Source organism: Cebus imitator, unplaced genomic scaffold (genome assembly GCF_001604975.1).
Source record: "Cebus imitator isolate Cc_AM_T3 unplaced genomic scaffold, Cebus_imitator-1.0 Scaffold141, whole genome shotgun sequence".
NCBI classification, from domain to species: Eukaryota; Metazoa; Chordata; class Mammalia; order Primates; family Cebidae; genus Cebus; species Cebus imitator.
In genome coordinates, this window is record NW_016107456.1 from 4,385,845 (window position 1) to 4,413,454 (window position 27,610).

The 27,610-nt window shown below is 43.4% G+C and overlaps 1 protein-coding gene across 13 annotated transcripts in view; it reads left to right on the forward strand.

Annotated features, from left to right (window-relative positions):
• The window catches only part of PTPRT (protein tyrosine phosphatase receptor type T), a 1,128,992-nt gene that overhangs the window by 424,031 nt on the left and 677,351 nt on the right, over positions 1-27,610 (forward strand). For all 13 annotated transcript variants that reach the window (XM_037743358.1, XM_037743363.1, XM_017542238.2 and 10 more), the window contains exon 6: positions 17,085-17,259. In XM_037743358.1, the coding sequence (XP_037599286.1) occupies positions 17,085-17,259 (175 nt within the window). The remainder of the gene's footprint in view (positions 1-17,084; positions 17,260-27,610) is intronic.

Genomic DNA, 27,610 nt, shown 5'->3' on the forward strand with positions numbered 1-27,610 from the left:
CCTCTGCTCGTACTTGTTAGGACGAGAAAGGGAAAAGAAGGAAAGGAAAGAAGCAGCTCTATGGCAACACAAGTATATTGAACAAAACCCTGTGGAGGGGAACACCAGCTAGCACCGGAGCCCACCCCTGCTTACAAACTGGAATAACTATAGGTCTGGGTGGGAGAGGTCTGGGCTTGTTGTGAGATGGGGTGGGTGGTGTGGTTAGCTGCTGATAAGGGAGAGTTTCCTGGGGTCAGGTGATTAGGCCCACGACTTGTCTGGCAGGATGTGTCTCATGGCCTGAGCCCTGGTGGAATTTTCTGCTCTAACCAGCATTTGCAAAATGGCAGGGGTTTACAAAATACGGTAGCTTGGGCTAACAATGCTGTCTTATCCCTTGATAAGGGAAGAAAGTGTGTGCTGTGATGAAGGGTGTGGTGGGTAAGGGGAAGGGATATTTTTTAAGTACTTCTGTTCCTTTTACATTGCCCTGCATCTGTGATCTTGTTGAACCTTAGGCAGGCATTGGTACAGCCATTTTTTAGATGCAGAAACAGACCAAAAGCTAAAAGTTCCAGAATTTGTAACTATGACATTTTCCAACTACCCTCTAACAAACTTTGTCTTTTAATCGCAGATTACTAGGACTAAGGCAAATGGAATATCTTAGGTTCTGGGTATGTGGTCTCATGTAATCTTGACTGGATATCCAGTGATTCACTAGTACATCTGGGTGAAATTAGAGAGTCACTCTTTATGGGAATTTTTCACTAAAACGAGCAATCTGTCTATTCTTTGGTTAAATAAATCCATTAGTAATGTCCATCAGGGAAGTGTTTTAAGCTTGAATTTGTCTTCCTATTATTTCTACTCATTGATGCTACCTTCCAAGGAAGATGAGAAAGGATCTCTTTGAGTGGGGGTTAGAGACAGAGGGCAACACACAGAACTAAAACATCACCTGTTATAATAGCATTAGCATACTTCTATTAATACTAACACAAATAGCAAGTTTTTGGAGCAGCACAGAAGTGGGAGCTGTGCTGTTCAGTGCAGGAATGACTGACTACGTGTGGCTGTGGTTATTTGACATTAAAAAAAATATTTCTGTACAAAAATTAGCTGGGTGTGGTGGGTGCCTATAATCCCAGTTACTCGGGAGGCTGAGGCAGGAGAATCATTTGAACCCAGGAGACGGCGGTTGTAGTGAGTGAGTCAAGATCGAACCACTGCACTCCAGCCTGGACAACAAGAGCAAAACTCCTTCAGAAAAAAATTATTTCTAAATAGCTTTATTGAGGTATAATTGAGATGTCATATTTACAGTATTCAAAATTTGGTAAGTTTTGATATGTTTACATGTGAAACTATTACCACAATCAAGATATTGAGTGTGTGCATGACATCCAAAGTTCTGTCCCCATGTGTGTTCACTTCCTCCTGACCTCTCCATCCCCATCTGTCACAGGCAACCATCAATCTGCTTTCTCACAGTATGTATTAGCTTGCATGTTCTAGAATTTTATATAAATGGAAGCATGCAGCATGTACCCTTCTCTCCTACAACATAATTATTCTGAGGATTACTTATGTTGTTGTGTATAACAATATTTATTATTTTGTTGTGGAGAAATATTTCATAGAATGGATATAGTACTATTTGTTTATCCATCTACCTGTTGATAGATACCTGTTGGGTCGTTGGCAGTTTCTGGCTATTACAAAGAAGTTACTGTGAGCAAGCATGTGTGAGTCTTTGTAGAGACATATTCTTTCATTTCTCCTGGGTATGAAAATTAATTAGAAGTGGAATAGCAGGATCATCAGGTAGATGTATGTTTAACTTTGAAGAACAATGAGCTGTTTGAGAAAATGGTTGTACCATTTTACCTTCCTACACGCAGTCAATGGAAGTTCTAGTTGCTCCATATCTTCACCAGCACTCAATATGATCAGTCTTTTTAATTTTGGCACTTGAATAGGTGTGTAATGGGAGCCCATTGTAGTTTTAATTTGCATTTCTCTGAGGACAGATGATGCGGAACATATTTTCCTGTATTCATTTGCCTAGCTGTCTCTCCATACACTTTGCTGGAAGTTCATGTTGTCACTTTTCTTCTTGGATTTAAGCCATTTCCTGTAGTTAGAAAATCCTTGGGCAGAAAGAGCCCATTTAGGGGCCAGCTGTTCCTCCATGCCGTTTAGCAGCACAGCAAAGTGCGAATCGCAGCACAGGAGAGTGAAATACTTGCCCTTTCTGCTTCCCAGAGTTGCATATAGACCACAGGAGAGCGCAAGAAACCTCCACGTCACCTGAGTATTCAGTAGTGTTACTTACTCTTTTCATTACAATTAGTGTTACAGTGTATTTGGCCACCAAGAAGCTGTGTAATTTCAACGGCATTGCCTCAGCTGGGTCATGACAGTGAGGCAGGACCATCACAATATTTTCAGCAACTTTGTTTGGGTCTTCCAATTGTTTTACGATTGTTATTGTGGCAGTTCTGAGTTGCATGCCCTGAACCTTGGGTCTGTCAGTGGGAGAATGTTAAAGGAGATCATAATTGAATATTTGAGGAAAACAGATGGAAACACATGACATGGAACTCTTCCACATCTTATCTGCTTTTCAATGTAAACCAAATCTTATTTCACAAAACGTCTTTTAGGTGGCTTACAACGGGACGTAAAACATGACAAGATATTATAAATTAAAAGTGAGACGACACCAGATAGAAGGAGAAGGTACACAGAGCAGATAATAATGTGGAAACCGCATTCCTGCTCACCGTTTTCTAACTGATGGTTCACAGACGGAGACTGCGGCATTGTAGCCACCAGTGGAATAAAGAAAACTTGTTGGATACACAGTTCACAATGTCTGTGAGATAAACAAAAAACAATTGCTCAGGAAAATTCTAACTGTTGTTCACACAGAAGCCAGACAGGAATTGTTCCCAGGAGTCCCTGCAAAGAAAACACTGTGTGATGCAATGAACAGTGTTCCCCACCGCAGTCTTATTGAGGGCATGCAAGTGAGTTTCATAGGCCTGTTTCACATAATGATGGCTGTGAGAAAGCAGTCTGGGGAGGAGAAGGGGGAGAGAGGGGTGAGGCGGGCAAGAGAATATGGCAGAGTCCCCCGCTCTCTGCCAATCCGTCTCCATCCTGGGGCACTTGAAACATATCTGGTAAGTGAATAGATTTAGTAACTATTTTTTCCAAGGAAATTTCCCTAAATATTGTCTCTCTCATCTACATTTCATAAAATTTTGGGAGACATGCAGTTTATACAGTGCTCTCTGACAAATGCCTGTGTTGCTAGTTAAGTCCAGGCTTATGTGCAGAGGAGCGGTGTGTTTGTGTGCGTCTTTGTGTGTATGTGTGTGTAAAATTTTATATATTTTCATATATATAACATATGATAAAGTGTTATATAACAATATTATGTATAAAATATAAATATATTTTATACATAATTATACTTATATAGCACTTATTAAAGAAAATTTATTTTTAAAATATATTATAAAATATATATATTTTTAAATATATTAAGAAAATACTTATTTTATATGTAAGTATATATATTATGTTTATTGATATATATATAATAAGTTATTTTCCTTAATGAGTGTTTCCTTATACATGGAAACACTTCCATCCATAAGAAGCATTTTCCTTCCATATATAGTAAGTCCTTTTCAATATGGAAGGAAAAGACTTAGTTTAAGGAATTGGCTCACTTGACTCTGGAATCTGAGAAGTCTCATGATCTGCCTTCTGTGAGCTGGAGACCCAGGAAACCAGGGGTGTAATTCCAGTCCAAGGCCAGGAGAAGACCATTGTTCCAATTCAAGCAGGCAGGGAGGAAGCAAAAGGGGAAAACTCTTCTTCCCCTGCTTTTCTGTTCTGTTCTTCCAAAGACTGGATGGTACCTACCCACGCTGGGGAGGGCCATCTGCTTTACTGAGTCCACTCATTCAAGCACTCATCCAGAGATACCCTCACAGACACACCAAGACATAATGTTTACTTTGGGTACTCTATTGCAGTCAAGTTGACTCGTAAAATTAACCATCACATAGGTTAACATCTTTCTACAAAAAGGAGGTGCGTATCAAGACACCTGCCACCCAGGGATGATTGCAGCCACAATCCAAGACAGGCCAAAGCAGTGGCCAATTTCTCATGAGATGTTTCTTCAGATGCGTCCCAGCACTAGAGCAGTGGCTGGCAGACTCACTGCTGTTCTGCCTCATATAGCAAGGGTAGGGTGACTTAGCCTGAGAATTTCCAAAGCAAATGAAACGGGCACACCATGGCCAAAAGAGTCTTCATCAGACACCTACAGCAGGTCTACTGTTTAGGAATGCTGCTTCCTGCTGTAGCTTCTGAGATACCCTGAGGAATTTCACTAAGTCACTGAAAGTGGTATCTTTTCAAATCAGTCAGTTGTAATTCGGGAAAATAAAGATATCGTTTCCAGAATGGTAGGTATGTCGGTGGCCCTTCTTTCTGGCAGTGGTTAGAAAGCAGTCAGTGGACTCATAGTTTGAGATAAATCCCTGTTGCCTCTGTTGTGGAATGCTGGCCTTCCTTTGAAGTAGAGTGGAACTTTATAGCTTGCTTTTCCTTAAGTGACTTTGGATCATAAATTAATAAATTAATGCCCCTGCTTTGCACCCTTCTGGAAACTTTATGTCTTTGGAAGTCCCCATCTACTTTTGTGGAATTATAGTACAAGTTCTACGTGAGAATCAATAGAGAGGACCTATGCAGAAATGCAAACACATGAGCCTAGAGCAATTGTAGTGAATCAGGGAAAAGGATGATAAAAGGGTAGTAAAAAATTATAAACAAGTTTTTCTTGTCCTGGGCTCATTTCTTATTAAGGTGAAGTGTATGGTGCCATGGTCTATGGTGGTAGGGGCTCAGTCATAACTTGCTTATTCCTTTTGTGAGGAATTCTTTATTCCTGGCCTGAGGAATCCAGACATGTAACTTTGCAAGCAATTTTTCAAGCAACTAGATGTTGTGCATTCTAAGGGGAATAGCCACTAAGCAAAGTGGTCTACAGTTTTGTGGAGTCGGTTTAAAAAATCACATTCCGGCCAGGCGTGGTGGCTCATGCCTGTAATCCCAGCACTTTGGGAGGCCAAGGTGAGCAGATCACCTGAGATCAGGAGTTCAAGAACAGCCTGACCAACATGGAGAAACCCTGTCTCTACTAAAATTACAAAATTAGCCAGGCATGGTGGCGCATGCCTATAATCCCAGCTACTCAGGAGGCTGAGGCAGGAAAATTGCTTGAACTGAGGAGGGAGAGGTTGCGGTAAGCCAAGATCCTGCCACTGCACTCTAGCCTGGGCAAGAAGAGGGAAACTCTGCCTCAAAAAAAAAAAAAAAAAAATTCAGGATACAACTAGGTGGGACTATACCAACAGAATTATCTGTGTAGCACAGTGGAAATGTAAATGGGCACATCTTTTCTGCAAGATAATTAGACAGTTGATCTCTAAAGCCTTAAATATGCATATTTTTCCAATGAGTAAATTTACTTATGGAAATTTACCTAAGGAAATATCCAGAGATGGAGACAAAAATATATCTGCAAGTATGTTCAGTAGGACAAAAAGCTGGAAAGAACCTAAATTTTCAGCAAGAGACTGATTAAGTAAATGAGGGAATGGTATCATTAAATAACAGATTATAGAAGTATATTTAATAACATTTCCGTAACATGTAAGTGAAAAGAATGAATTAGTCATTAATATATTCATAATACTAATATATTAAGCTTTATGAAAAATATATACACATATACATGCTCATATATGTCATAAATATATAAAATATATATAATCTATATATACATATGTATATACATATACAATTCTCATATATACTTCTGTAACTTCATGAAACATGTATCAAGACACTTAATTGATTGTAATAATAGATTATGATGCTTTTTATTTTCATCGCTATTCTTTTCTGTTTTATCCAAATATTCTAAAATGAATACAGGAAACTAATATAAACAAAATGCTGTTAAAAAAAGAAAAATGGTCCCTTTTTCCTAGTTACAGAATACTCCAAGTATAGTAGGAAATCTTTGCTGGGTTTGGGGTCGCTAATTCCAACAATGAGGATCCAGGTTTGAGACACTACTCATCCAGAAGGATGTTCAGAAATATTTTGTGTGTGTCCTCCTGTCTTTATCAAGGAGCATGGCAGATGGAGCTCCTTCCTTTAATTCCTCAGGGACTCCAGAACAGAGTCTGTCAGCCCCACCATGGAGCTGACTTTCAGGCCTCCCTACAAAAGGTTCGCTCCATGAGGGGTTTATATGACAAATAACATTTGAAGAGTCTCAGAAATGCAGCCATGTGCCCAAATGCCCTGTGCAGATTTCTGTAGGGACAGTGTATGTTTTCAGACAAATTGCATGCACTGGACTGGGAGCAGATCTGAATTCGACAGGAAAAGGTTCCTGCCTGAGCTGTGAATCTGTAGGCTCACAGCAGCAGCCGGACCAGGGTTGATGAGCTAAGGAGGCGTGTCAATCCTCATTGCAGCCAGTTCTCCCAGTCAACCTGTGTCCTTGCTCCTGCAGGGCTGCTGCTGGCCTCCAAGGCTGTGAGTGTTCTGGGGACCAGCTCCTCCTCCTACTTGCATGGACCTGAACCAGGTGTCCCTTCTGTGTGGGATTTGTCTTGACAATCTAGTGGCCATGCTATAGCTAAACAATGATGAAATGTAATGATACTATTCATAACAGCTCATGTTTATTAAGTACTTACACATGGAATGTATTTAATTCTCATAACCAATCTTTCAGGTAGATGTTATTATAGCCCCATTTATAGATGAGGAGACCGAGCCTTAGATGGTTAGATGACATCCTTTGAATTGCACAGGCAGTGAGCAGCAGAAGCATGATGTGAATGAACATAGTCCTTTATCTCAGCACTGGGCTCATTCTTCCATGCCTACTTTGTGGCCCTGTCACCCTGGGTCACACTCCAGCCTTTCCTTCTATACAGGGAGCTTTCTATTTAAAAACAGATTGATTTATTTCACACATATTTACACACCTCTAAATTTATTGGCCGCTGAACTAGCTACTTTAGTATATTTTAATTTCTCAAATCTAAACACGAGCAAAATAAAAAGTGCCCTTGGAATTATTTTTGAATTGCCTCCCCACCCCCTAGTCACCTTCTCAATTCTCTTATCCCTTTGTTAGCCACATTCCTTAAATGTGATGTGAACATTTGCAATGAGTCTTTCTTCAGTGCCCACCTCTTCCAAGAAGTGGCCCTTATAAATGTTACCAGTGCTTTCCTCATTGCTATAGCCAAGGGGTGCACATCAGGCCTTATACTTCACTTCTCTTTTCAGATTTGATGATACTGATGCTCTCTCCTCAAAAATCTTACTGCCGTCTTGAAACCATCTGTGAATAACTATGAAGGGCCTGAGATTTTACCTTATTTGGAGCTAACAAGGTAGACTGCCACAGTTTCGTAGATGCTGGCAGAAGACATGAGACTTCTGGGTCAGAGACAAAGAACTTTATTATTCACCACACAGCAAGCAGCATAAGTTTCATGTTCTCATTAGTTTTCTTTGTCCCCCACCGAGCCCTGTGGGACTTGTGCCAGGTCCCTCCTGACTCTCTGGAGGAATTCTAAACCCAGAAATCAACCCAAAATGAGCAGTCAGCCATGTACATAGTAGGCCTTTGGAAGGGTTTCAGCACAGCTAATCAAAAATGATTTATGTCTACTTCTATTTCTTCTAACTTTTAATAAAGAATAATCAAAAGCTATTCTTTAGAGACTGACAAAAAGGTACAAATGTGATTTTAAGAGAACCAATGGGCTAGATTTTAGCACGTTTCCAAATGTCATGCTGTGGCAGCAATGTGACTAGAAGTGAAAAGAATATTCATTACAAGAGAATTGAGAGAATTTCACCTAAGTATTTTCTGGCCAGGGAATTCCTGAAGCAACTGGAACAAATTTCAGCTGAAAATGCTGGGCCTGATTTTATTTTTATTTTTATCTTTATCTTTTTACTTTATTTTTAATTTTGATGCCAGAAGTTCAAACCAGCACACTGAAAGCTTCCAGTATCCTTCATTAAATATTTTCTGTAAACCAGGCAAAACCGGAGATGGTTTGTGCAAAACAAGAAATGGTTTCCTTTTATTAAAGACAGTACTGTTTCCTCTTCTGCCAATTACAAGTCATTTTCAAGGTTTCCTGCTCTTTCTGAAGTAATGACAGCCATTTTTGTAGTCTATGTCTTATCTCTTGGTGAAGGAAATAATGTCATGACACCAAAGGAGAGTGGATGGGGAATTGCAAAATGGCAAGGCCATTACAGAAGACTTGATAGATTATCAGGTGGTAGGGAAACAGCACTCTCCGTGGCATCACGTGCAACTCTCGCCCCCCTCACTAGGTGGTTCCTGAAAATAGAGGGGTCTTGCCTGAGGGTGGAAGCATGCACTCTTGCTAGGGACAGAACATTAAAGTGTAGCTGTGACAGCCCCTGTTCTTCCAAGGAGTGTATGCTCTCAAGCCAAGCAACCTGTCCACATACAACAAAGCCAGCCAAGAGAATCTGGAATTTGAGTTGTTTTTAAAGAGCAAGGCAAGCAGATGAAAAATGGGAAAGAAAAAGAGATTTCAAAAGCAACTCTTGCCATAATGAGAGACACAGGAACATAAAATGGCGTTAAGCAGAACCACAGATTAGGCGGTAAAATGCTTTTTGTTCAATTTAGGATATGTGTCCCTTCTGGATGGATGAATTGGAAAAAAAAGGGATTCACCTTCTGGGCAGATGCAGCTTCATGGATATGTAGCTTGTTATGCAGATAGAGCCTTTGGGCAAAGCACAAAGGTGACCTCCTCCCAAGGGGACTCAGTCAGGACTCATGGCTGTGCCAAGAGTCTGGCTGGGCTTTGACCCTCTGCTCCCTGGTGTAGGATCACACCTCTCGCTGCTTATCTGACTACCGTTGGTGCAGTGACCAGTTGTTCATCCTCAGGACGTAGTCTTATATTTAAGGAAGGTTTCTATTCCTGTATTCTATGATATTATTTGGCCCCTTGCTTTCCATTAAGGGACTTAAGAGGACAATAGCTTTTAAGTCCTTGAGACCCAGGAGAAAGTCAGCAGCATTAGCATCACCAGGGAACCAATTAGAAATGCTAATTATCCAGTCTCACCCCAAACCTCCTAAATCACTCTCTAGGTGATTCTGATGCACGTTAAAGTTTAGGAGCTACTGCTGTAGACTGAAAGAGTGGGGATAAGGAAACCTCACCCTAACCTAATAGTATACCAGGTATGCTGTAACTTCATAATATATTAAAAGAATCTGATAGCCAGGAATGTAGGAAGATACTTTGTTCTTTCTTACATGTATATTTCTGACTTAAGGTCTTCCAGGGTTTCCGGAAAGGTAGGCATCTGGGCTTCTATTACAGCATTTCCCAAACTATTTTCTATGAAGCAGTCATTTTCTGCAAGATGGCATTAGATGTGCTTTGAACAAACAAAGTAAGTTTTTGGAACACTGCACTCTGTACCCAACTTTTACGGAGTTGCTAAGTGTAGCTGTACACTGTTATATGCTAGATGGCAGGTGGGTGATGTGATTAGTGCCTCAGTGTCTGCAGTCAGATCACTTGGGTCCAATCCTAACTTAGCCCCTCAGCAAAGTGATACAAGGTTTTGTTCCTCCTAGTAAGGTTCATGGACCAGCAGCATCAGCAAGACCTGAAGAATTCCCATCCCCATCACAGACCCTGTGAATCAAGGTCTGAATTTTTAACAGGATCCCCAGGTGGTTTGTATGCTATAGTTTGAGAAGTACTACTAAAAGCGATATTGCTTGACTGCTCTCTGCCTCAGTTTCCTTATTCATTAAATAGGAATCACTAATAGGATCTATCTCACACTTTTTATCAGGCATCACAATCCTGAGGACGGTTTGTTAAAACAAAAATGGCCAGGCCCCATTCCCAGAGTTCCTGATTCATTAGGTCTAGGAATTTATTCGATGGGGCTAGAGAATTCACGTTTTTAAGTTTCCCAGGGGATGCTATTGCAGCCCATCTGGGGACCATGGTGTGAGAACCATAGCTCTAGATTTTTCTAAGAGCATTTCTGTCTCTAGACCAGACCTGTTTTCCTCCATGAAGTATACTATTTCAATGCTCGACTTAGTGTTTATGTTTTACTCTTTCTACTGTTTTTAGAATCTTAACCCAGCCTATAAATTCCTCTGGGCAGAAATCATACCTTCCACACACTCTCATTTTCTGTTTTGTAAAATCATGAGTACATTTTCAGCATGATTAATAATAGAACGGGGAAAGGGGGAAAAGGCTCAGACTATCAACATCTCCAAATGGAAATCAGCCCTAGAATTTTCTTATAAATTTACATTTCTAACAAGTCCCCAGATGAGGCTGATGCTGCAGGTTCAGGGACCACTCTTTGAGAAGAACTTTGACAGGGACTTTAAGAGGACCAAGTGAATAGTCTATTATGTAAGCCAGTGACACAGTGGCTGGCACAAAGTCAGCCCTCAAAACTGTTAGTTAATGTGACTTTTACTTGGTAAACACTCAGATAAATCCTGTTGCATTGAACAAAATGTTTTTCAAACCTGGCTATGGAGTGCTTTATTCGTGTGAGATGGAGTGGCATTTCACAGGGCGCAGTGCCTAAATGCAGGTGTGCTCACGCCTTCTGGTGCTGCCAGTGTTCTGCTAAGGTCAGTTCCCGGCCTCGTGTTTAAAAAAAGCAGATTTAGAAACAGAGTGCCAGCAAATTTCAAGGCAGTAGCTCATTGGATTTCAGGAAACCCAATATATAATTTACTGTAGGGTAGGAAAGTGCCAGGTGGAATGCATGCTTGTAGTGTCCTGGACAGATCCCTTTTGCTAGCAAGTGCCCTCAACCCTGGAGCACTGGGCATGTTGGCTGCTAAAGCCTCACAGCTTCCTTTCCCCAGAGACCTGCCCTCAGTCAAGTAAGTAGCTTCCTCCTCTGTCTGCCTGGAGAGCCCTGACCAATGGCCGATGGACACAGTAGTGCAACCACAACGTGCCGTCAACTCTGGGATACACTTCATGCTCCGTGGCTCCTTGTGGGACCAGGCTGGAGCTTGACTCCAATTGTGACCCCATCCTTGCTTAGCTCCTTTTCTCTATCCTTTGCATCCTTTCTCCTGAGAGCACTTGATAAATCTCCATGTGTCAAAGTCTGCTTCCAGTGAGCCCAACCAGAGGCATCACCTGTCAGGGCCCACTGGGACATTTGTTGAGTTGACTCATGGAATCAGAGGACCAGAAGGTGATTCCACTTTAGAACAGCACACATATAGGCTTAAAAATCTTACCACAGAAGGAAAAGAATCATGCCCTGAAATTTCAGAGGAAGGATATAGTTATGTCTGAAAAACTACTGCAGGAGCCAGAAGAAAATTTCCAAAAAGCCAAGTGGTAGGTAAGGGCCTGATCTGATGGAAATTTTCCTGGGCTTCTGTATGCACTCATCCATGCCATGCTTCTTTGTGGCATTTCCCAAGACTTTGGGCTTTCCTTCTATGTCCTGCTCCCTGTTCTGACATCCTAGCATTTGCATCTCTGTGCATTTTTATGCTACTTGATGTCTGGGTTGGAGTCTTTACTCTCCCCCCTTGGCTCTGGCTTATGGGCTACTTGAGGCTCCTGCCACTCCCTCCCTGCTCTTCTCCCTGTACCCTCTCAAGCCTTCTCTGTTGTAGGTGGGCCTGGATTTCTGTGCACCTGTGTATTTAACAAAACTTTCTCTTGTTTTTTTTTTTTTCCCCCTTTGCACTTTTCTGTTCTGCCTGTGTCTGGGGCTGAAATGGCAGCTGGGATCTGTGCTTCTTACACATTCATGGTGCTTAAATCCCTTCTTCATGTTGCCTTAGCATTCTGACATCGGAGACTTTCACCATTTGATCATCTACTTGCTGGTCTTATAGAATCACCCTGATTTCTGTTCCTGGATTCCTGGTAGCCTGCCTTGACCTTTAGCTCATGCCTGCCCTTCCCTGCCTTGTCTTGAGCAGTCGTACTCATGGGCCCTTCTCATCTAGGCTCATCTCTCTGAACTTGACCTCTGTTTCTCCTTGCCAATGGCCCATCACAGTGCTATTTCCTATCATGACTCTAGGCCCTCCTGCTCGTCCCTGTCCTGCTGTTGCCTGCTCCCAATATGACAAGTGTGATTATCAAAAGGCCTATTTTCCGGAGATTTTATCAGACAACCTGCAATTTCCTATCTTTCAATAAGATAAAGCCTGTTGGTTCAGAAGCTAAACAGAAAAAATGTGAATTGTTCAGGTGGACACCCTTAATCCTCCCTGGCCCTGCCAGAATCTGACATCATTAAGAAGAAAAGTAAATAATACTGGAAGTGACTTCAAAATAAAATTTAAACTAAATGTGAAAAATGAATGTTTTGCATGTAGCCAGGCTTTTTCTCATTAGTTTCTTATTGCTACTGTAACAAATTCCACAAGTGTAATGACTTAAATTTATTTATTTATAGTTGTGGAGATGAGAAGTCACAAGTGGATTTCAGTGGGCTAACATAAGTGTGTTGGCAGGCTTTTGGCAGGCTACATTCTTTGCAGAGCATCCAGCAGAGAATCCATTCCTTTACCTTCCCTCTCGTCTAGAGGCTGCCTACATTCCTTGGCTCCTGGCCCCTTCCTCCATCTTCAAACCAGTGATGGCATCACTCTGACTTCCCCTGTCCCACATCTTCTCTGCTTCTGGCTCTCCTGCCTTACTCTTTCATATATAGAGACTCTTGATTAAATTGGGCTCAGGAGATTAATCAAAAATGCTCTCTCCCCATTTCAAGATTCTTAACCTAATCATAGCTTCAGGGTCTCTTTTGCCACATAAGGTCACATATTCCCAGGTTCTGGGGACTAGGGTGTTGGCATCTTTGGGGGGCTGTCAGCCTGTCTACCACACTTTTTGTGGCTTATTTCACAATTAATTTGAGCTCTGCTAACACGAGAGCTCTGCGAACACTAGAATATGTGCCTTCATGTGCTGTTTTACATGCCTTCTCATTGATTCCCCACAATAACTTTATATAGTGGGCACCATTTTCAAATCTGTTTTGTAGATGAGGAAACTGAAGCTCAGAGAAATGAAATCACCACTCAAGTTTGCACAAACTGAGGTTTTGCCTTGATTCGTTTTATCAGTAGTCCCTATTCTGTCTGTCTTTAGCTCCATCCCTGTTTTCTTATAGGCAGCTAGGTAACAGGAACCTCCTGGGAGCTCACCTGTGACCACTGGTGAGCCGGTCACATCCAGGAGAGGTCACCTTGGATTTAGAAACAATTGCATATGAGGAGTTTTATACCAGATGGGCTTGTATTTTTGTACATTTCCCCCCCTAGATTTCTATATATTTCTTTATTCTTAATATTTTTATGAACATCGATTATTTTGGTTTTTGTAAATTTTATCAAATAGATGGTAGGCCATTCAGTCTGAAACGTCAGCTCTCAGTTTAGTCCAGGGAAGTGACCTCCTTTATGTCGGGATCAGATTTCATTCCATTCATTGCGTTCTCTTCTGTGGGAGCTCCCATTACTTACAGGGTTGTTAGTTGTCTGTTGCTCATTTTCTTGATCAGTTTGCCTCTCTCCACTTTATTTTATCATTGCTTTCTTTGCCATCTGGGTTATTTTTTCAGGCCTGTCCTCCAGGTTACTGGTTTTCTGCAACATTGATCCTGCTCTTTACTTCTAAAGCCATGTTGACATCTGCAAATGGCACTGTTTGTTGGCCTCAATTCTTCCCTTGGCTCCTCCAGGGAGGTTTATCTTCTCTCTTAGTATTTTTCCTTGTTGCCTCACCTCTTAGCCCATGTTCTGTGGAGCCCATGTGTTGACATCACTCTCAGTCTCTCCTTTTTAATCTACCAGATTTCTTGGCTGTTCAGAAGTTGGACATCCAAGGCGTAGCTCTGTGTTTCATGGGCTTTGGGTGGGCATGCACATTTTGCTTATTTCTTTCTACTTCTTATGCAATATTAATACATCCCTCGGCCCTTTTATTGCTCAGCTAATAAATTGGTAGCAAATAGCTGGCCTCATACCTGCTGCTCATACTCTCCCATACTGGGACATTGGGGCACTTTAAGAGGTAAGTGACTGGGAGTAGTTAATTCACATTGGAGCAGCCTGCATGGGATTGTAAGAGCAGAATCTGAAGCCAGATGCCAGCTCTGCAGCTTCCGAGCTGTGCAGCCTTGGGCAGGCAATTTCACTTCTCTGAGCTTCAGTTTCCTGTTATATATGAGAGAGGTGAAGAAGTGTGCCCTTATTTCTCATGGGGAACAAATGAGAAAGCATCTAAAACACTTACCACATAATAGTGTTTAGCTGTTATTAGCTTGATAAAGAAAAGTTAAGTGTTTATGATGTTATAAACAACTCAGTAGAAAATATTAACCCAAAGCCTCACCACACTCATCCCTATCCACCATGGTGGCTCTGAACTATCTTGCTCAGCAGTGGGGAAGATGGGCTCCTTTTGATGACCCCATTTCTTCCAAGGCCCTCCCATTCATTTAGTGGCCTGTTTTCCAAATCAGGGCACATTCCTGGTGTTTGCCAGAATTTTCCCTCCTTCTTCCCTGCACTATTTTGGGAATGGGCATTGCATGTGGTGTCTTGTAGGTTCTCATAGTGAGGCCCAAGTTGTACCATCTCCTGCAAAGATGCCTCAAGGCGTGAGGCAGGTGGGTGGCCATTTCAGCCCTGGTGACTTTTCTCTCCTTCCATTACCTTGTACTGGTTTTTATTTGGGCAAGCAAATAGAAACTTTTCATCTCAGAGGAGTGAAATTGCCTGCCCCAGGTTGCACAGCTTGGAAGCTGCAGAGCTGGCATTCGGCTTCAGATTCTCCTCTTGGAGCCCCATGTATGTTGCTCAGATATGGACTAACTATTCCACCTGTTGGTTAGTTCCTAGCATGGGAGGGAGTTATGGCTAACTCTCATTCTGCCATAGCTTTTTAACAATGCCATTTATTTTTTTATTTTCGAGTATAAAGGAAATATATGTTTGAGACAGAAAGTCTGAAGAATGCCAAAAAGTAAAAAGAAGCAGCAAAATATTATCCACAATTTTCCTGTCTATCCTGGAGCAAGTCTATCTCAGCTGCCCTTTGATAGGGGTCTAGGTTACCCTGGATTTCTGGCCTTCATGATCACTGCCTTCCCATGGTATTGGCCTCCCCTCATTTGCTGCCATAGTGTGGCTCTACCTGCCCCTGTGCCCCCATCCTGAGAGGTTACTGTAGAGGGTGAGGGAAGATGACATAGATGAAAGTAGGTTTTGCACATGGAGAAGCTGTCTACCTGGTGCAGGAAATGATGAAGATCGCATCTCGGGAGACAGCGAGGCTCAGGGCATGAGAATCATAAGTCATAAGGTTTCCCTAAGTCCAGACAATTAAAGTAGTCAGTTTCACTTTTTTGAGAAAAAACATTTTTAAGTTAAAGCAGGCACTGAGAATAAGGCCTTAGTAAAAAGAGTGCTTGACTTAAAATTGGAAAACCTGGATAAGGGACTCAGGTACTCTACACATTTAGTTAAACTGTTAGACGTTTGGATTTTTCTCTGAGAAGAGCTGCAGTCATATACACCCCAAACAAGGCTGTGAAGACACAGTGAAGATTTATACACAAATACGCAGCTCAGCGGCTGGCGCACACTAGATACACATCCAGTTAAGAACCTTAATAAACATCCACTCAAACTGCATTGACGTGCCTGTGCCTTACCAGTCCTCATAACTTGAAACTGTGAAAGACTTATTCAGACTCAGGATCTCCCACCTATAGCTCAGGATGCTGAATACAAAAGCCTATGTGTATTCACCTTGATTCTGGAAATGTCTGCCAACTTGAGGGGCTTTCAGACAAGCTTCTAAAGATGAACAGAGGCAAGTCCTGGCTTCAGTGTAAAGTGGGCAGCACTTATAGGAAAACGTGGAAAGTTTGCGTCATGCATGAGGGCTGGGTAAGCTTCCAAAGTTGGGGTGACAGTCGTGAGAACTGACCGGAGATGGCTGTGAACTGAACATGGGTTTTTATGGAAGAGGGGGTGTCCCCAGGGAGACTGGACCTTCCAGGCACAGGAAAGGGCGTGTGCCAAAGAAGAGAGGTGTTGGAAAGGCCCTATCCTCTCCCTACTTGTGGTGATAGCTTAAGGCAGGTGGGGCTCAGCCTGTGGGGTGGGGTAGTAGGGTACCAGCCATAGGCCTGGGAGCCAGGCTGTCTTTATTCTATTTGGGTTGGGTTTTCACTAAGCCTGCTGAAGTTTGTCTGAAAGAATGCTATGGGTTCTGCTTAAGGGAAAAATGAAAATTGGAAGGAAGGTTAAGGGGCTCCATGCCGGCCCCAAATGCAGGCTGAGCCAAGGTGTCTAGAAGAAGCCTTTTCCCTCTCTTACCACCAGGCAGGCCTCTGCCCTTGAATCAGCTCACTAGCAAAGCTTATTCTCATATCAGATCCTTGGCACAAACTAGCCGTGAAAACTCTTGCTCTTTTTTTTTTTTTTTTCTTCTCTTTTAGAGGCAGGGTCTTGCTCTGTCACCCAGGTTATAGTGCAGTGGCTCGATCATGGCTCACTGCTACCTTGAGTTCTTGGGCTCAGGCGATCCTTCCTCCTCACCTTCCAGACTATCTGAAGGTGATACTGATCTGACTCAAGGCGGGTGCCACCATGCCTGACTTAAAAAAAAAAAAAAATTTCATAGAGGCAGGGCCTTGCTTGCTGCCCAGGCTGGTCTCAAACTCCTGGCCTCAAGTGATCCTCCTGCCTCAGCCCTTGCAAAGCACTGGGATTACAGGCATGAGCCGCTGTGCCTGGCTGGAAGTCCCTTCTTACAGTTGAAAGTCCTGAGCCACAAGGGTGTGAGGATGGGTGGACATTCGTGCTGGGAGTCACTTGGAAGCCTGTGATGCTATGATTCCTCCTCTCCCTCTCTTCCTCTGTTCTGCAGCAATGGAATGGCAGGGACACTGCCCTGATGGTCACCCGTGTGGTCAACCACAGGCGCTTTTCAGCCACGGTCAGTGTGGCAGACACTGCCCAGCGGAGCGTCAGCAAGTACCGCTGTGTGATCCGCTCTGACGGTGGGTCTGGTGTGTCCAACTACGCGGAGCTGATCGTGAAAGGTGAGTACCCCCAGCCTACGCCTCTACTGCCATGGGAGTCCGGCCTTAAAGCCCTTTTCCTCATCTGCCGATCCTCCCCCACCTTTAGTCAAAGAAGAGATTAATTTCTAGTCACTCCGCCCTCACTCCCTCCCTCAAGACAAACTCTCCAAACAGGAGAAACTGTTTGCAACATTGTATTGCTATTCAAAGTTGAGTCTCACATGCAGGAGCCATACGTGAAAGACTGTGGAGTCTATAACACAGAAGGCATCTTCAAATTTGGCTTTATTTTGTATTTAAAGTTAGAATGAGCAAATGTCCTTGTGTTTGGGTGGCATGCTATTGCAGCGTTCTCATACTATTGTTTCTGAGGGATTTTTTTTTTTTTTAAATGAAAACTCAGTACACTGACAATATTTTGGAAGGACATTTGAAATAAATAATTCCTCACCCCACTGGCCTTGATGCAATTCTTTTCAATTTTCTTGTTCTTGTTCACCTTGAGATACTGTTTACATGCTTTCCATTAAAATATGCACATTGTCTTCTGCTTCTCTCAAAAAGCCGGTTATGCCATTTCGTTTAGGAACTTTGTAATCTTTGTTATGATGCTTAATGGTGGTATGAAATTTCATCAAATGAATTATCCTATTTTGTTAAAACCCCCCATTTTCAGTCATTTGGATAATTCCAGGTGCTTTCGTTTTTTCTTTCCTTTGTATGTATAACAATTAACAACTCCATGGAGTTCTTCTAGAGAGAACATTTTATTCTATTGAACCAGATTATTTCCTTAGGATAAATTCCCCGGGGGTAGAGTTGGGAGGCCAAGAATATGAGCGTCTTTATGGATTTTTCTTTGTGTTGCAATATTTCTTTTGCAAAAAAATGGTTTGACAGTTTACACTGGCAACAGCAGCGTATGGATGTACCCGTTTTACCAATGTTATGTTTGCCGATTAAAATTTTAATATAGCATAATTTAGTGAATGAAATAATGAAGCTGTTCATATTATGCTATTATGCTAGAATGAGACCTGGTGTGTTTGAAGGGAAAAACAAACCAAAACAAAACAAAGAAATAAAAACTGCTGGTGAAGCCTTGGAGGGCTCCTGAGTTAGTTTCCTTTGTCAAAGTATGGGTAGGTGTGAAAACTTTGACCTCATTTTGCTGACCTGATGCGACTGGGAGCCTGGGCTGACTGGACTAGGGGTTGCAGTCTGGGATTCTCTATCCTGGCCATTTTGACGTGTTACAGATACTCACATGGCTGATGATGTGTCGTCATTATGGTCTCAGCTGAAATGTCATTATGTCATCCAGAGAACTTCCCCGACCCCCTGCCCACACCTCCCTTCCTAGTGGTCACAATCCCTTGTCATTACCTGATCTCCTTTTATGTATAGTTCATATATATATATGGCACTTTAGGTTCTGGGGTACATGTACAGAACATGGAGGATTGTTGCATAGGTACATACATGGCAATGTGGTTTGCTGCCTCCATCCCCATCACCTATATCTGCCATTTCTCCCCATGTTATCCGTCCCCAACTCTGTATACCCCCCTGTCCCTCCCCTAGTCACCCCCAACAGACCCCAGTGTGTGATACTCGTCTCCCTGTGTCCATGTGTTCTCATTGTTCAACACCCACCTATGAGTGAGAACATGCGGTGTTTGATTTTCTGCTCTTGTGTCTCCTTGCTGAGAATGATGATTCTCAGGTTCATCCATGTCCCTACAAAGGATACGAACTCATTGTTTTTTATGGCTGCATAGTATTCCATGCTATATATGTGCCACATTTTCCCTGTCCAGTCTATCATCAATGGGCATTTGGGTTGGTTCCAAGTCCTTGCTATTGTAAACAGTGCCACAATGGACATATGTGTGCATGTGTCTTTATAATAGAATGATTTATAATCCTTTGGATATATACCCAGTAATGGGATTGTTGGGTCAAATGGAATTTCTGTTTCTAGGTCCTTGAGGAATCACCACACTGTCTTCCACAATGGTTGAACTAATTTACACTCCTACCAACAGTGTAAAAGTGTTCCTATTTCTCCACATCCTCTCCAACATCTGTTGTCTTTAGATTTTTTTAAAATATATATATTTTATTGCGTTTTAGGTTTTGGGGTACATGTGAAGAACATTGTTGCAGGATTGTTGCATAGGTACATGCATGGCAATGTGGTTTGCTGCCTTCCTCCCCAAAACCTATATCTGGCATTTCTCTCCATGTTATCCCTCCCCAACTCCCCACCGCCTGCTGTCCCTCTGGTACTTCTGCCCCACAGACTTTTTAAATTATCACCATTCTAACTGGCATGAAATAGTATGTCAATGTGGTTTTAATCTGCATTTCTCTAATGACCAGTGATGATAAGTATTTTTTCATATGTTTGTTGGCCTCATATATGTCTTCTTTTGAAGTGTCTATTCATATCCTATGCCCACTTTTGAATAGATTTGTTTGTTTTTGTCTTATAAATCTGTTTTAGTTCTTTGTAGATTCTGGATAATAGCCCTTTGTCAGATGGGTAGATTGCAAAATTTTTTTTCCATTCTGTTGGTTGCCAGTTCACTCTAATCATTGTTTCTTTTGCTGTGCAGAAGCTCTGGAGTTTAATTAGATCCAATTTGTCTACTTTGGCTTTTGATGCCCATGTTTTTTGGTGTTTTAGTCATGAAGTCCTTGCCTATGTCTATCTCCTGGATGGTTTTGCCTAGGTTTTCTTCTAGGGTTTTTATGGTGTTAGGTCTTATGTTTAAGTCTTTAATTCATCTGGAGTTAATTTTAGTGTAAGGTGTCAGGAAGGGGTCCAGTTTCTGCTTTGTGCACATGGCTATCCAGTTTTCCCAACATCATTTATTAAACAGGGAATTCTTTCCCCATTGCTTATTTTTGTGAGGTTTGTCAAAGATGAGATGGTTGTAGATGTGTGGCGTTGCCTCCGAGGCCTCTGTTCTGTTTCTTCTATATAATTCTTATCACACTTTAAAATGCTGGTTTGCCTTTGTTTACTTGGGGATTTTCTGTCTCCCCTTTTAGCATCTAGGCGTTGTGAGAGGAGGGCTATCTGCTGGGCTGGGAGTCCCCGCACTCAGCACAGTGCCTGGCACTAATTCTGAGTTTGCTGAACCGCATGGAGTTGTTAGTGTGTGGCTGTTTTTGTTTGTTGGTTATTGAGATGGAGTCTTGCTCTATGGCCCAGGCTGAAGTGCAGTGGCATAATCTCGGCTCACTGCAACCTCTGTTTCCCCGGTTAAAGCGATTCCCCTGCCTCAGCCTCCCAAGTAGCCGGGACTACCACATGTGCCACCACACCTGGCTAATTTTTTGTATTTTAGAAGAGCTGGCTTTTCACCATGTTGGCCAAGCTGGTCTCAATCTCCTGACCTCATGATGCTCCCCTGTTGGCCTCCCAAAGTTCTGGGATTACAAATGTGAGCCAAGTGTTTGCCTGTTTTGACTTGTATAGTCAGTCATTTCATAAGGCTCCACTTTAAAAAAATGTGTGGGATGATAGATGAGTGAATGAATTATTGGCCTCAGCAGGAGTTTATTTCCTCACCATAATGGCATGAACACTTAAGCCAAAGATCAACAAATTAGGCAGTCATGAACAAAACAACTAAAAAAAAAATTTTTAAATTTGTTTACATGAAATGCCATTAACACAGAAAAGAAGCCAGCGCTTTGATGGCATTAGGCTCCTATCTTCGCTTTGTTGGTGCCGTAAGATTAGCTTCTGTGACATGGGGGCTACTGCAGGCCTTTCAGGCACTCAGTGAACGTGTAATTTCAGGAGCTCTCCTGCTGGAACGCACCTTATACCTTTTATGTCTGGTCTCTCACACTAGATTGGGAACCCCAGGAGAGAGTGCACTGCATTCGCTCTTGCTCCTCATGGTCTCCTAGCACGTTGCATGTACACGGGACAAAGTTGGTGCAAAGAGAATGTGACCAATGTCTGTGGGAGTTAATGTAGCACTCCGAAATTCTCATGCACAGACAAATGGAACCAGAAAACTCTTAGTTTATTCTTTCCTTATATGCTCCCATTCAGGGGCAGGATTGGAGCTATGGGAAGAGAAACCGAGAGGCTACTGGGACAGATGGTGTGGTGGAGCCTCCTTGCTTTATTCAGAGGGGTGGCCAGGGTTTACTGGGACATTGCCTTGACCTCTGCTGGCTGTGCATCCTGGGCCAGAGTCAAGAGGAAGGGCCAGCGCTGGCCCGGGATACAGTAGCCAGGCCTGGCAATATGACTCTGCAGCTGCCACTGCCCTAAAGCCCCTCATCTGCAGCCCTTGCCACTCCAGCGTAGGGAGTGTGGGGTGCTGGGTGGCACGAGGTCTCCCTCATGTTGAACAGTAGGGGGCTGGCACTCCCTGTAATCTGGTCAATCAAGGTGTAATTTTATTACACATAAATGAAATTCATCCATGCGTTTGGCATAGGTTATCCCTTTTTTAGTGCCTACTTTTCCCCATTTAAATATTATGATGACGGTAAGCTAGGAGCTTGGTCCCGTGCACATAAAGAAGTCCCTTCACATATGTTACCTGATTTTATCCTAATTACAGCTCTGCACATTGGGTTTCATGTAAACTCATTTCATGGGTGGGGAACCAGCACAGCTAGGCTGAAAAATGGGACCATCCCAAGGGGTAAAGCTGGAGAGTCAACTCATGCTATTTTGGGCACACCTGGAGGGCTGGTGGGTTGTGGCCTTGTTGGCGCCTGGTGCCACAGTGTCATGAGCAGTGCTGAAGGGGCCCAGGTACCAGGCAAGCAGGAGCCCCTGGGTCCGTCTAGCTGTCTTGCCAATTTGACTCAGGATCTTCCCTCCCTGACTCTCAGCTCACTTCCAGATTCCTGGAGAAACACATTGAACCTACCGTTACCCCTCCCCCGACCCCCCACACACTGCTAAAGAGTTGGTGGCATCCAAACAAAACAAGGAAATAAAAGGCAGTGATCCCTCCAGGAGCAGAAGCAACCCGAGGAAACCTGTCACCCTGGAGTGGGTGCCCAGGGACCCATTTGAAGGCAGCAAACCTGAGCGTCTAGAAGAAACTATGTGATGAAGAATGACTCACTTACCTCTCAAGAGCTCCTAGCCTTTGCAGAGCCGGGATGCTTAAGTACTTTAATATTGAAGTATTTGTACTTGTTTAAAAAAATACGAGGGCAAGGCATTAATCCTCCTTCATTCAGAGAAGGGGGAAAATCTGAAAAACAGACCAAAAAAGAAAAAGTTTTCTCAAGGGCCAAGTGCTATGTTATGGGATGGGATCTGGACTCCTTCTTTCTGGACTGGTGTCACCCACAACCCTGGGACATCACAGAAAGAAAACCACACCTTCAAGGTCTTCCTCCTTATAGGTTCCCACCCTTTGGTTCCAGTTCAGGGCATGAGATAACTCTGCAGCCAGGATGCTTGGATCTGAATTCCAGCCCCACCTTGTCCCAACTCTGTGACCTTGGAGATGATCAAATCTCTTGGGGCCTCAGCTGGCTCACCTGGGAACAGGGATGTGGGATTACCTCCCTCAGAGGGCGTCATGAGGATTCCATGTGATAATGGATGTGGGAGTTCTTAGAACATGCCCACGAATATGCACCCCAAAGTATTTGTTGAATAAAATAAATAAATTGTCCCTGGGGGTGAGATTTCTGAAAGAAGTAAGAGAGGTAAAGGACACCATGGGTGGGGACAGGATGTTGGACCCAGGTGCCGCTTTGATGACTGTCTCTGTGGCTTTGGGGAAACCATGTCAGGCCTGTTCTGTAAAGTGCGGCCCAGTTCTCTCTTTGTACACAGTGATGTGCTGAGCATAAGAAGAGGGAGGGAGGAAACATCAAAGTGTGGACTTGGGGCTGGGCATGGTGTAATCCCAGCACTTTGGGAGGCCAAGGTGGGTGGATCATGAGGTCAGGAGATCGACATCACTCTGGCTTACACGGTGAAACCCTGTCTCTACTAAAAATACAAACAAAAAAAAAATAGCCAGGTGTGGTGGCACACACCTGTAGTCCCAGCTGCTCAGGAGGCTGAGGCAGGAGAATTGCTTGAATCCAGGAGGCTGAGGTTGCAGTGAGCTGAGATTATGCCACTGTACTCCAGCCTGGGTGACAGAATGAGACTCATTCTCAAAAAAAAAAAAAAGTGTTGACTTGGGGACATTTGGGTCATGGGGTCCTTTATTAGGGTTCTCGAGAGGGACAGAACAAATAGGATATATGTATATATGAAAGGGAGTTTATTAAGGAGAACTGACTCACATGATCACAGGTAAAGACCCAGATAGGGCTTCTACAAGTTGAGGAGCAAGGAAGACTTGTGGCTCAGTTAGAGTTCCAAAACCTTGAAAGTAGGAAAGCCTGGCAGTGTAGCCTTCAGTCTGTGGCCAAAGGCCCAAGAGCCCCTGGCAAAGCACTGATGTAAGTCCAGTACTCGAAAAGCCAAAGAACTTGGGATCTGATGTTTGCAGACAAGAAGCATCCAGCACAGGAGAAAGATGAAGGCCAGCAGACTCAACAAGTCGGCTTCTTCCACCTTCTTCTGCTGGCTTTTTCTAGTTGCACTGGCAGCTGATTGGATGGTGTCCATCCACACTGGGGGTAGGTCTGCCTCTCCCAGTCCCCTGACTCAAATGTGAATCTCTTTTGGCAACAACCAGAAACACCCAGATATACCCAGAAATAATACTTTGCATCCTTCAGTTCAATCAAATTGACCCTTAATATTAACCATCACAAGTCCCTATAGGTCAGAGTTCTCTGGGTCCCTTCCTGTGTTCACCCCTACTGGATCAGGAAAGCTCATTCAGGAGTCCGGGGACAAAGGAAAAGTAGCTCGTTCTGTTTGTCCTCAGCTGTCTGGCTTCATGGATCACCCCTCTCCTGGCATTGTTCATTCAAAACCCTAACCCCTCCACAGCTGAGAGGTCACTGGACCCCTCAGCCCTTGAGGGTTCCAGGCGTGGTAGACCCCTGTGCTGGCTTTCACAGCAGGTGCTCATGCTGAGAGGAAGAGCGGAGGCCCAGGCTGGTCTCAGTCTCTCCCCAAACAGGCATATTCACGGCTGGCTGGCTCCCAGCTCCTGTGTGATCCTGAGATAGTAAAGATTAGCACTTCAGAATATGCTGCCTAATGTGAGCATAGGTAATATCAAATTCTCAGGGTGACACACAGACCGAAATGAAAGCAAATTGGAATTACTTAATACTGGAGAGCTGTGTATTGAATTGTGATAATGTACCTGGGTATACATTAGATTACTCTGTAATTGAGGTTTCGCTCAATTGGCAATCCGGCCCTTCAACCTACCTGTTCCAGACCAGTGCTCAGAAATGTGCTTATTCATTTCCTTTGCTTCTGGTTTTCCGGGTGTCTTTGATTTCAAGGTGTCTTAGTTGGCCTCAAGGACTTGAGTGTCTTCAACCAAAGTTATGCAGATGTTATCTTGATGAACATTTCCTAATTCATAAAAAGTTTCTTGTTGGTGGTGATTTTTAAACCAGTCTTTCAACTCTGTTTAACAACCTGTTATGTACTCAGAGCGCTCGTCAGCATGAGAATTAGTGCTCAGAAGAAATGTGATACAAGTGCTGTTAGAGGTTCTGATTTAAACACTGATGTGACTTCCTACCAAGGGAGCTTGGTAGGATCAAGAGCAGGGATTGCTCAAAACGCACTTGTGTTTCCATTTTAGTCCTGCTTCCAGGCCCCTGTGTGACTTCAGCAAATCATGTCTTTACTCTGGGCCTCATTTTCCTTATCTGTATAATGGGGGTGAATATATATAATGAGGTCCTATGAGAGAGAGAAAATATAACTTATATATAATGTATAAAACATATATATAGCATAACACATATAGAACATATAGAAACAGATATGGCCTAGTACTAGAAAGTATAAAATTATGTCTTTAGTAGTAATCATATTTTATACATTGTAATTAAGGAATGTTTCCCAAAGATATTGTCCATTGTTTGTTTTCCTGGCTTAAAGGAATGATATTCTGTGCATACTATGAAAACTTAAATTTTACATCATCTTAAGGTCTTCCTCTTCTGAAATGGTATTGAGGTCATCCAATCCAATCTATTGGTTGAAGTCAGTTGCAAAAATGCTTTACTTACATTTTAAATTTTTTTTTCAACATTTATAAGTTTCTTGAGACTGTATCAGGTATAGCTACATAAAGCCTGCATTCTAGGTTGGCACCAGTGGGCTCCTCAGCTTCCGTGTTGTGAAAGCACATATTCCACAGTTGACTGCTGTTCCAACTGGTCCCATTTTGCTCACTCATTGGGTCTGGTGCCAGTAGTGATTTGCATTTACAGCCTCTAGTTTAAAGATGGAATGGCTGGAGGAGCTGACTCATTCTTGTATTCATTTGCTTAATAAAGGTTTATGGAGCCCAGCTGTGTGTCAGGTTCTGTAATAAGCTCATGGTCTAGCAGGAAGAATCATGCAAATGTGTGCTGCATGGCCAGGTAGTTAATGTTAACCACCTGCCACAGTATCTCTGTAATCCTGACAATGGCCCTTTGATGTAGGTGCTGTTAGCAGCCACCTTTTCCCAACGACAGCATGGGAACCCAGAGACGTTCTGGACCTTTCCAAGATCACACTGCTTATAAGTGGCAGAGCTAGACCTGCCTGTCCTTGGGCATGCTCTCTCTTTCATAACACATTTCTCGCAAAATCCAGTATGGCAGACCCTGCTTTCAGGTGCGAGCTAAGGCTGGTCAGAGGATGGAACATTGAATTCAGTCTTGAAGCATCTGGGAGAGCCTCTCATACTGGTCCCATCTGAGCTGGGTCCTGTGGCCTGGCAGGCTCATGAGCAGGACAGCCTGGGTTAGTTTTGAGACATTGAGTGGTTGACATGTTTGGGGCTGGATAGATAGGCAAGGGGACATTTGCAGAGTTTTTGTACCAGAATAGGAGACTGAGATTCATTCTGTAGGAGTGGGGGGCCCTGACGGACCCTGTCCATGACCGTGGATAGTAGCCACACACTCATAAGGTGGGATCTCTGCATCCAGCTATTCTTCCTTTCCCTGGTCCTACAGGGAAAACCGTCATCAGACAGCTGGCTGTGATCACTGACACAGACTCTGTTGGAAAGAAGAGTGAGGATAAAAGGCATATGGGGTTGAGATCCCAAGAGGCAGACATATAGGGCAGGAGTTCTGAGTGCAAGGTGCTTATTTGGATTTTAGGAACATGAGACAGAGAATCAAGGGCAGCCAATAAAGGGGGCATCCCAAGCTAGTTACTGCCGTGAACATCTGGAGCTCTATCCTACTAAGGTAATTCTGGGATTCAGTGTAGAAACCCTGGGGTGTGGAGGAGTGGGTTATTTGTACCTTACCCCCCTCGAGTATTGGTTGAGGGTTGCTCCTGGAGCTCTTAACTTTCTGGCTTTACTGTGTTGTCATACAGGGTATAGCTCTCCCTCCCCTCTGCCCTCCAGGGCCTTGGCAAAAGCTCATGGCTATTAGCTGTTTGATTCAGGCAGTTGGAGGTTGGTCTGTACTCAGTGCAATAAAAATGCTTGAGATGGCAGTGGGACACAATAGCTTCTGCTACAGGGATCCCACACCCTCTGTGGCCTTCCGAGGTGGCCAAGGCATTGGCTCCTGCCTCATCAGTGGGCAGGGACAAGTTCATGCTAGGAGGAGAGGCAAAGCCACTGTGAGCACTATGCTTGTGTAGGGAATGGAACAATGCAAAGGCTGGCCTCAGACTGGACTCCGGAGTTTCCATTCATGTTCTTTGCCAGTCCTGAGAAGTAGGGAGGAGCTGAGAGGCTGTGTCACCCAGTGGTCAGAGAGCAGGTGTGGCATCAGAGAGCCTGGGCTGGCATCTGACCTCTGCCCTGGAAACTCTACCTCCTAAGTTTATCTAGAGCCTGCCACCTCCCACCACCTCCATTGTCAGCATTCTCGACAAGGTTGGCCAACTTTTTCTGTCCAGGGCGTTAGAGTCAATAGTCTCAGCTTTACGGGTCATATGATCTCTATAGTGAAGACTCAACTCTGCTGTTGTAGCAAAAACAGCCGTAAAAAATATATAAATGAATAAGGATGGTTATGTGCCAATACACCTTTATTTACAGAAACAGGAAGAGGGCTGGATTTGGCCCATAGGCCACAGTTGGCTGATCACTGCATGAGTCAAAACGCTATTCTGTTCTCAACTGCGTGGATATTCCAGCTTCCTCCCTGTTCCACTCTTGCCCCAGTGATGTCTGTTCTCAATGCAGCAGCCTGAGTGATCATTTGAAAAAAAAGTTAAATAATGGCCTTTTTTTCCTGCTTAAAGCCCCCCAGT